Source organism: Chrysochloris asiatica, unplaced genomic scaffold (assembly GCF_000296735.1).
Source record: "Chrysochloris asiatica unplaced genomic scaffold, ChrAsi1.0 scaffold00037, whole genome shotgun sequence".
NCBI classification, from domain to species: domain Eukaryota; kingdom Metazoa; phylum Chordata; class Mammalia; order Afrosoricida; family Chrysochloridae; genus Chrysochloris; species Chrysochloris asiatica.
In genome coordinates, this window is record NW_006408555.1 from 1,481,421 (window position 1) to 1,492,134 (window position 10,714).

Here is a 10,714-nt window from a genome sequence, read left to right on the forward strand (position 1 = left end):
ACAAAGAACAAATGGGACTGAGATTTAAGCAAACTTCTAATGCCTATTTGGTAGGAAGTTTGGGGACTAGCGGGACATATCAAAGCCTACCATGAAGATGCAAACAGCCAAATGCAGAAGGTGGGAAGTTCTACGTGGCCAACTACCATCTATCCAGCCCAATGCCATATGTGAGCCCTTTTTTAGGTCAGGATCACCAAACACCGAAGTCATTTTTGAAGCAATTAGGGAACTTGAGTGTGGACTCCGGATGAGCAGGCGTGAAGGAATCATTACTAACTGGGATATTTCAATGTGATTGTGGTTTTGTGCTATTTTCTGAAGTTCTGATTAGTTTTAGATACATACAGAATTTGAGGACAAAGTAATTGGATGTATGGGATTAGCTTTAAATTCTCCAGTAGGAGTAGAAGGGGGTGGGAGGGTCCAATATTGGCGAAGCTGCACTGAGTGGTGAAGTATTCCTTTGTGCTATTTGCTCTGTCTGTGCACAGCCTGGGAAAGGGGAGGGAAGGCCCTGAGGGGACTGAGAAGGTCAGACTCTATGAAGAGTCCACATGACTGAACCAGGGATCTCGTGTGTTAATATTTACACACTTACGTCAGAACAGTACAATCTGGTCTTGCAGCGAGCTGTTTCGCCAATTGGGATTAGGAAGGCAGGATTCAAAGGCTACTGAACAACCAACAAAATGATTTATTATCCCTTAGACCCTTGGAACAAAATATAGATACACTTAACTATTTATGAAATTTCACTACTCAACTCTCAAGGAGACCCAGGGCCAAATCGCGTTATTATCACCAGAGTACCAGAGTCAGCAGCCAAAGTTAAATTCCTGTCAAATGCGATTTCATCTCTCAGCCTAACCACATCACCCTGGAGGTGAACTGTACCAGCCCACCCACTAGCCACTGTCCACAGACCTCGCGTTTCCCAGCAGTTTTAGTTTATCTTTTCTGTTTGACTTTAGACAAAATTCCTCAATTCTCTGAGCCCTGTGTTTCAATCTGGTAATATGTTGTTGTTGTGATAAATGCTTTCAAGTCAGTTGTGATCCACAGTGGCCCTGTATAGGGCTTTCGAGGAGCAGCCAGTGAGCTTCAACTGGCAACCTCGCAGTTCAAACCAACTTCGCAGTCTGTACATTAACCCACAACGCCACACCAGGGTGGAGGTTTCAAAAGTGTATGGGAAAGGGGATGACGAGATATTGGAATTGTTCCAGTAACTTTCTGAAGCCCCCTGGTTTGGAGAACACCTTGAGGGTATGACAGGGAGTAGTGCCGAGATACAAAACAGCCCCTACTAGGCTCTGCGTGTGACATGCCAACCGTGCTGAGTGAACAACACTCGGAAGAAGTGGAGAGAGAACCTCACACAGCTGAGGATGAACTTTCTCAGAACCTCCAGACACAAACCCCCACTCCTGAGGTCCGAGAAAGACCATGCCAGACTCCGCCCTGGACGGCGGTCACATGGTTCCTGTGAAAACCCACTTGGAGCTTACACCTGGTTTTCTCATCGTCCTCAGCACAATCTCCTCAGAAACATCCTAGAAACAGTGGGCAGTGTCCGTCCCCTGAGCTCCACATTCCTGGCCCCTCCCCGCCAGCATCTACTGGAAGGAACAGCAGAGAACCATATGTCCTTGTGGGGTGAGATCCACCCCAGTACACACTGACTCACATCCTCTGTTGCTCAGTCCACTCAGGGCCGGTCCAGCAGAGCACTCCATGAACAGAGTGACTCGTACCTAGGCAGGTGCAAGCTCTCTCCCTTTGCTCTGAGCTGGGGTTTTCTCCCCCTACTGCTTGTTCTGAGTCTTCAGATGCTGGTCCTCACATCCGGCCACTTCCTGCAGGGGCCTGAGATTCCCCGGAAGAGAAGTGGCTTTCTTTCCCAGCCCCACGGCTGATGCCTCCCTGAGTGGCAATGACGTCACTCATGGACGACAAGCCGGGCAGCGCGGCTTGAGTGGACATCTCAGCTGCTGTGTCTGTGATATACATAAAGTAGGAGGAAGTCCCCTGCCGCCCGCCTGCAGAAACCAGAGAAGGAGCCTGATGGAGACAGTTCCAGGAAAGCTGGAGAATGGATCAGGGCAGAGGCGGCCCGCCTGTGGGGGGACACATCACCCTCTGGGACCACTGGTGGTACCCCACACTGTGGACCTGAGTCCTCCTGTACTGACAACGTCTCAACTCCGGTTTCAGCAGGGTCTCCAGTCCCCTGGCTGCTGTGAGTGTCCCCCAATCCAAGCCCACCACCCCACCTCTTCCAGACCTCAAGAGACTAGATTCCTGGACACAGACACATGAACCTCAATCGACTGAAAAGCACCCTGGTGGCACAGTGGCTAAAGTGCTCAGCCACTCCGCAGGAGAAAGACGGGGCACCCTGCTTCCTTTAAGGTTCTAGCCTGGCAAACCTTGTGGGGTGTTCTGTTCTGGTCTCCAGGGTAATTACAAGTCACAATCAGCAGTGAGTTGGAATGGCCATTGCAGAGCTCCAATGACACAGTGGTTAAAGCACTTGGCTGCTAACCAAACATCCTGTGGTTCAAACCCACCAGTCTACTTCAGGAAAGCGCCATTCCTACAGGGTCACTATGACGTAGAACTGACTCAACGACAGAGGCTTTGGTTTGGCCCCAGGCCCCTCACAGTATGGTCACAACAAACCCTGGTGGTATCTCTTCACCATAATGAACTGTATCTCCTCAAACCACTCCTGCTGACATCTTCCCAGTTATATCATTCCTCCGCCTGACCCCACTTCCCAAGGACAGGAAGCAGAACAGCCACAAGGAACAACAGGCCACTTGCTTCCAGAGCCGGCAGCTGCAGGCATCTGTCCAAACAGGCGCCCGGCCTGCCACACCTTGGAGGACAGTTCCTCATTCCATGTCTCCCTCATCTGTGGAGAACACAAGACTCCAAACACATCCAAGTTGCGACCCCTGACCCAGCAGCAGGTGGTATTCATCACAGTACAGAGCAAGGAGTTCGCTGTTGAAAACTTTGCTCTTTGGTTGTGTGGAGCAATTGGCCTCAAAGGGGAACACGCTGGACAGAGAAGGATGCACTGCGTGTATGGACCTCCAAGATGGACCACAGGCCATCCCTGCTCTTAACTCCAGGGCCTTCAAGGAAGAAGAGGAAAGGGGCAGGAGAAACTCAGAGGGGACAGAGGCTGGGCTCCACACTGAGTGGGGTCTACACAAATACCACGTGAGGGACCAGCATCAGGACCCTTGATTTAGAGCACGTCTCCACCTCCTGCCTTTCCTCACATCCTCGAGGACTGGGGAGACGCCATCATCACGCAGCAGATAGCACAGCAGGCTGACCCCCAGGTGTCATGAGAGATGGAAAAGGACATGGTGTGAAATGGCAAGAGAGATGGCTGACTGCCCAGCTGGCCCACCTTCGTTACCTTCTGTGGTCAGCCAGCCACTCTGGGATGTGGAATGTGGAACATAATGCGATCATGGCCATGGACAGGCCATGGGCTGTGTCCCTGTTTTCAGGCCTATCTCCCAGCTCCTTGAGAATTCATCTCCGTGTTTCTGGTTTCCAGAAGTTTGAAACTACCAGCCGCTCCACAGGAGAAAGATGAGGCCTTCTTTCTGCTCCCGTAGAGATTTACAGCCTCGGAAACCCTGTGAAGGGTCGCTATGAGTCGGAACTGACTCCACAGTACTTAACAACAACAACAGTGGTGCTGTGGGTTAGGAATTGGGCTGCTGACCAAAATGTTGGTGTTTCTAACACACCAGCCACTCCATGGGAGAAAGTAGAGGCTGTGTGCGCCCATAAATGTACAGTTTCAGAAACCCTATCCAGGACTGTTCTGAGTCAGAACCGACTCGCTGACTGTGTTGGGTTTGGGATCCCCATTATGAATACTGTATGTGGTTTTCCAAATTCTCCTTTGAAACAGCAGCCACGTCTCACTGGTCTCTACTTAACAAATGAATTAATTAAGATCTTTGGCATGTGCATTTGATATCTGTATGAGCTGCAGTCTTACCCACTTTTAAAACCTTCATGGTCACACTGGAATTCTCGGAGGGGGGTGGCCTCTCAGCAGAACATGCTCCACACTTTCCGTTCTGTGGAGGACGCACCCCTCTCTGCTTCCGGCTCTGAACTCTTGGTGTAGTGAGCTAGACAGTGGCTCAAATAACAGGTATGTCCATATCCCCACCCCACCCGGGACCTGTGAGTGTGGCCTTATTGTTGTTGTTGTGTGTTGGCAAGTCAGCTATGACTCACGGCAACCCTGAATAGGGTTTCTGAGAGCGGCTGGTGGGTTTGAACTGTCAGCTTTGTGATGAGCAATCCAGTGCTGATCCTACAGCGCCACAGCTAGCTAGAACGTAATGAATTACATAATTAATTAGATGTCATTGGTGAAGGAGGAGATCCTCCTGGCTTAGATCAAACTGAACCCTCAGCCCCAGAATGGATTCTGACTCACAGTGACCCCTGCAGGACAGAGCAGAGCTTCGCCCCGGAGGGCTTCGAAGGCTGCACATCTTCACAGAAGCCGACCGCCCCATCTCTCTCCCATCTGCTGGGTTCGAACAGCAGACCCTATGGTTTGCAGCCCGATGCATACCACAAGCTACCAGAGCCCCTTTCCTGGTTTAGGGAAGACCCCAGATCCAATGTTAGGGGTCCTGGCCAAAAACAGGAGCAGGAGGATTGAGACACACATACAAACGGAAATGTGACGACAAAGGCAGAGAACAGCTCGATGCTGCCGTAAGCCAAAGAACCTCTGCAGCGTCCAGCCGCCCTAAGGGACAGGGGAGGAGCTTCCAGATGCCCTAAGGGACAGGGGAGGAACCTCCAGACACCCTAAGGGACAGGGGAGGAGCTTCCAGACGCCCTAAGGGACAGGGGAGGAGCTTCCAGACGCCCTAAGGGACAGGGGAGGAGCCTCCACACGCCCTAAGGGACAGGGGAGGAGCCTCTCCCAAGCCTGCGGGGGGGAGCACAGACCTGTCCGCCTCTCGACTCTGGACTTCCAGACTCCAGAACACAGAGACTATACGTTTCTGCCGTTTCAGCCACACAGTTGTAGTAATTTGTTACAGTGGTCCCAGGGAACAGATACCAGGACCACCGCCTAATGCCACCCACTGGCCAGCAGGTCAATCAAAGCCAGAAAGCATTGAGGCATTCTGGGTCCCAGGGTCTCAAAGAGCAGGAAGCCAGGGACTGGCAGGGAAGGGTGATCATTCTTTCTAGAACAATCCCAAGCACCTAGCATTGGGAGATACTGTTTTCCTGGCAAGATGGCATGAATAAACAAGGCTTCAAGCCAATGACAGAAACCATGTTTGCAGGGACACTTATGGCTGTGAGGTGTCATAACAAATGCGTTCCTACATATCTTCTTCCTCCCGTCCCCAAGAACACAGACACCCTGAGCTCATTCATTTGGTTCTAGTTTAACTCACTTGTACCATTCATGCTGTCCACAAATCAAGAGACACAGAATTGCTATTTTCCTATCTTGGGAACAAAACTTAGCAAAGCTACTCACAAATGCTAATCTGGCTCTGCTGAGGTTCTAAGCAGGCCCACCTCAGACCTCGCCTTGGTCCTCACCACAGCCCCTGACTCAGATGGGACTGTGCCTACCTCTGAACTGGAGCAGGGGGGCTGGTCAACAGCACACACCGTGGATACAAACCCATACCCCACAGTACAAAGCCACACTGAAGACCCAAGCCCACATCACAGGTTCGAGCCCACATGCCATGATGCAAGTTCACACCCTGTGGGAACGAGCCCACACCAGTGTGCCAGCCGGTGTGGAACCGGCAGACCTGGGAAGCACTGAGCTGACAGTCCATCCTGTCCACAACTGACTGGGCACTGGGGCCTGGGGGCAGACAGGGAGTGCACTGGGTCCCCCAAGCCAACACACACCAGACATGGGATTTAAAAAGAAAGGTGGGGCAGTCCATTAACTCCCATTGACCTGGAAATAAGAGAGAGAAGAGGTTGGTCCAAAGTATGGTAAGACCTGAGGACACTTGAGCCCATGGACAAGGACGTAGCCACAGAGGGTTAGAGCTGAGAGTGAAGCATCCAGCTGGTATGAAGTAAGGGGAGATGTACAAGAGCACCCAACTTGCAGATAATTCCCATTTGGCCCAGCCTCATGGCTCGATAATCAGAAGTCGACTAGAGGAAGATAATAAATAAATAAATAAATTTTTAAATAAAGGAAACAAGGACAAATTGCTACAATTTGATGAACCTGACCTATACTCAGAGCGGTAGTAACTGTAAATACCAACAGAGAAGGAAAGAGTCTTCAAATCAAGTATCAATGCTATCCCCTCTGTACACAGGGTAGATAGGGATGGGCAACTTAGACATTGGCTATCTAAAATGAGGGGGCAATAAAGGCACCAAAGTCAAGAAGTGACTGGCTTACAAGGTTTCAAGAGGGAGCTTAGTTTAAGAGTGTGGGGGGAAAGAAAGAGTCCCCGCTGAATAGATTTCATCCTGTCTAGATGGGTCTGGTGAAAAGAGATGGGGATAAGATTCCTATGATTCAATAGTGAATAATTGTTACCATGACTAATTGCGACTGTCACAATTGTAAAGGTAGAAGTTTTGTAACAAAAATAGGGGAGTGGCTAATCATCCAGTCCAGAAACAGAGGACCCTAGGGCAGACCAGCCAGGGAGAAGAGCACAAGCAGAATGCAGGACCTTAACCAGAGAAGCAGCGATGCCAGAGATGGAGGCAGAGATGGGGGCATGGAGAGGGGGAGCAGCTGAGAACTCAAGATTCATGGGAAAAGAGGGACTAAGAGATGGTGGCCAGGAGGCAGATTTGCAGAATGTGCCTTTTGGATATGTAACTTATTATATATGCCTGAGTGGTGTGTTTTTTGTTTTGTTTTTTTTTCTCAAAAAAAAAAAAAAAAGCTAAAGTAGATAGAAATAATGTTAACTGATGGAACATACATGGAGGAGATTATAATCATTGTAATAAAACAAGGTGTATGATTTGTTGAATGTAAAGCTGATGATCTGCCCTGTAGCCTTTCATTCAAACCACATAAAATACCTTTAAAAAAAAAAAAAAAAAGGAAGGTAGGGGAATGCAGGGGTTGCTTTCTGGAGAAAAGGAGCCAAAATCTTAGGGGCAAAGTCCCCTCCGTCTCCTCCTGCCTTCATCTGTCTCCAAAGACATATAAAATCGTGTTGAGGAGCTTGGACTCCAGGCTCAGCAAGATATGCATTGAAATCTGTTTGTCAGCTACGGCCTTGCCTCAGGGGCTTGGTCACTGGATGCATTTCCTACAGAGCAAGCAGCTTGAAACAACAGGAGGCCAAAATCCAGCTCTGAGATCAAGGTGTTGGCAAAGGTTGGTCCCTTCTGGAAGCTCCAGGGGAGGGTCTTTCTGGGTCCCTCCCCCCCTCCAGCTTGCAGTAGCTTCAGGCATCCCTCCAGTCTCTGCTCCCTTACTGCATGGCCTTCTCTTCCATCTCAATGTCCCTTGGCCTTCCTCTTATAAGAACATTGGAACGAACGGCACTTAGGGCCCACTTAGACGGCCCCAGCGTTATGGACTGAATTACATATCCCTAAAATATATGTTGTAAATCAAATTTCTATGTCTGTGGTTATAATTCCATTTGGAACTGGGTTTTCTTCATGATGTTAATGGGCAGGATTCGTGCAGAATACACTGAGTCACTCGCTGTCTTTTTGGATAGAAAGAGATGAAGCCATACAGCAGAGGAGAGATGGGGGAAGAGAGGTGCCAAGCCAGACAGAGGACATTCAGGAGCCGCAACTCAGAAGAGCCACCAGCGAGAACCTGGTCCCTAGAACTGGTGCTCTGAATGTGGGCTTCCAGCCTCCTAACCTGTGAGGAAATACATGTGGGCTAGGACTAGACACCTAAAATAGAATTTGGTACTGGAAGAGTGGGGAGCTGCTATATCAGACATGTAAAGTGTGGAAGCAGTTTGGGAACTGGGCATGACTGGCGGCTGGAAGAGTGTGAAGGTGCCGGACAGTAAGAGCCCCCACTGCCTGGAGGAGCCTGTTAGAACTGGATGTCAACCAATTCTGGTGACAGTTCAGAGAAAGTGAAGGGGCCCAGAGGATGTACGTCTTAGACGGCACACATGGCCCCAGAGCTAGAATGTTGCTCAAAATGTGGGCATTAAATGTGCTTCTGATGAAATTTTCAAAGAAAACAATGAACATGTGAGAGGACAGTGGATACTCATAATACTTTTTATTCAGTGGCAAGGAAAATTAGAATTTTATTCGACTATTAGGAGGAAGGTAGAACTTGTAAGTGATGAACTTACTTGATTGATGAGATTTCTAAACAAGATCTTCAAGGGATTATGTGGTTTCTCCTTCCCCCTTAAAGTCAAATGCCAGAAGAAAGAGATGGATTTAAAAAAGAACTGTGAAAAATTAAAACAAAACTTAAAGATTTGGAAAATTCTGTTGAACAAACTAAGAGCACGTGTCCTAGAACTCACACCAAGGACATGACTATGCAATCTTTTGTCAAAAAGATAAAGCCTGTGACTGATGGATCTAAGCATCTACCACAGCGGAAAACCCATCAGCTTACACTGAAGGAGGCAAACAATGAGAGGAAAGAATGCTGTCTGCTTCTTGGAATTGTACAGCAGGAACTAGGCCAAAGGACTTACATCTGTTGTTCTCCAAGAAAAGGACCATCCCTACAGCAGAAATGTTAGAAGGCACACAGAAAACAGCTTTCTCATTTCACAGCGTGAGGCCAAAGTCTCCTGCATCTCAAAGGGCCACAGCCCAATTCAGTTCCAGAGTGTGGTGCTGTCTGTAGTTAGGATGTGTCGGGGGGATGAGGTTGGTGCTAAGGGGGCAGAGCAGACCTGCCCCAGGGACAGAAGACCCAGCCACGGATGAAGGGATGGACTATGCCAGTCCCATAGACCAGGAAAATGGGGCTGTCCACAGGTAAAGAAACAGAGTTGTCATCCCAATGGGCCTGGATGACAGAGCTGATGCCCTGGGCCAACGGGCCTCCACCAAGAACCCAGAGGGCATGGCTGACACCTAGAGTCTGGAGGGTGGGATCAATGCCCAGACAGTGGCAGAGAAGAGAGGAGGATTCTTAAGTCTTGAGTTGTCATGTTGTTATGTGCCGTGGAGTCGGTTCCGACTCATAGCCACCCTGTACAGGGTTTCCGAGGCTGTAAATCTTTACAGGAGCAGAAAGCCTCATCTTTCTCCTGCGGAACAGCTGGTAGTTTTGAAGTGCTGACCTTGCGGTTCACAGCCCGATTCGTAACCACTACGCTACCAGAACTGCTTTCAACCTTGATAGCTAATGTCAATTCTTCCACTGGGCTGTGGACTTGCTTTGTACCTTCATCCCTCCAGCGTCTCCTGTTTACTGGAGACGTGTCTACTTCACGCCTGGTAGGTCCACCGTTGTACTTTGGGAGCAGATCATGTGATTTCTAGATTTCACAGGTTTATAGATGGAGAGGAATTTGCCCCAGGATGGAATGTGTCTAAAGTCTCACTGATATTTATGCGCCTCAGGAGATGAGGTTTTGGGCTGGGAGTTGATTTAAGATTTTTGCGATGATGTGATGTGAGATGAGTGTGTTTTACAAGTGGATTTTGGGGAGCCAAAGGATGGAATGTCATAAACTGAATTCTGTTCCCCAAAACTATGTATTGTAAATCCTAATTAGCATGACTGTGGTTAATTCCATTTGGGAATATGTTGTCTTTGTTACGTTAATGAGACATAATTAGTGTAGCATGTATACTGATCTCTTTCGAGATATGAAAACAAGATGAAAGAAGCCAGCACAGCAGGGAGGGGGCAACAGAGGGGCCAGGTCACAGGTAGGTGGTCAGAAACAGAAGCTCAAAGAGACAAGGAACTTCCTCTAGAGCCAGCAGCGATGGGAGCCTCCCCTACAGCCGGCATCCTGAACTTGGATGTCTGTTGTTGTTGTTGAGTGCCGTTGAGTCCATTCAGACTCATAGCAACCCTGTACACAGCTTCTGAGGAGCAGCTGATGGGTTTGAACCACCGATCTTGTGGTTAGCAGTCGAGTGCTGATCTGGCCGCGCTTGGACTTCCAGCCTCCTAACAGAGTCTGTTTATTAGTCATCACTGAGGAGTTTAGTTGTGACGCAGCAGCAGAAACACTAAGACACCAGGGTACTCCCAAGGTACCACCTAAAGACCCGGAACTGAGCTGCGTCTGCAAGTCCCCGAGGCCACATAAGGTCCTCTAGTCACAGGGTCTGGGAATTACGGTATGAACACCTTTTGGGGGTCTGCTATTCTGTTAACCATGACTACCTCATCTTAACACAGGGAAAGAAGGTTTGCCTCTTGGACAAAGAGAACAGAGATGTGGAATGCCCTCCATTGCTCAGGGACCAGCAGACTTGATAGTACCCACTGGACCAATACACTGTTGTTGTTAGGAGCCGAGTCAGTACTGACCCATAGAGACCTCATGCACAGCAGAAGGAAACACTGCCCGATCCAGGGCCAACCTCACTACTGTTGCCATACTTGAGTCCATCAATGATGCCATTTGGCCAATCCATCTCACTGAGGGTCTTCCTCTTTTTCTCTGACCCTCCACCTTACCAAACATGATATCCTTCTCCAGTGACTGGTCCCTCCTGA

The 10,714-nt window shown here is 49.2% G+C and overlaps 1 protein-coding gene across 1 annotated transcript in view; it reads right to left on the reverse strand.

The window, feature by feature from the left end:
* Window positions 1–1,842: 1,842 nt before the first annotated feature.
* Window positions 1,843–10,714, reverse strand: part of BANP (BTG3 associated nuclear protein) — a 113,372-nt gene continuing 104,500 nt past the window's right edge. The window contains exons 14-15 of the mRNA XM_006860275.1: window positions 5,717–5,902; window positions 1,843–2,042 (exon numbers count right to left, since the gene is read on the reverse strand). Coding sequence (XP_006860337.1) covers window positions 1,843–2,042; window positions 5,717–5,902 — 386 coding nt within the window. The remainder of the gene's footprint in view (window positions 2,043–5,716; window positions 5,903–10,714) is intronic.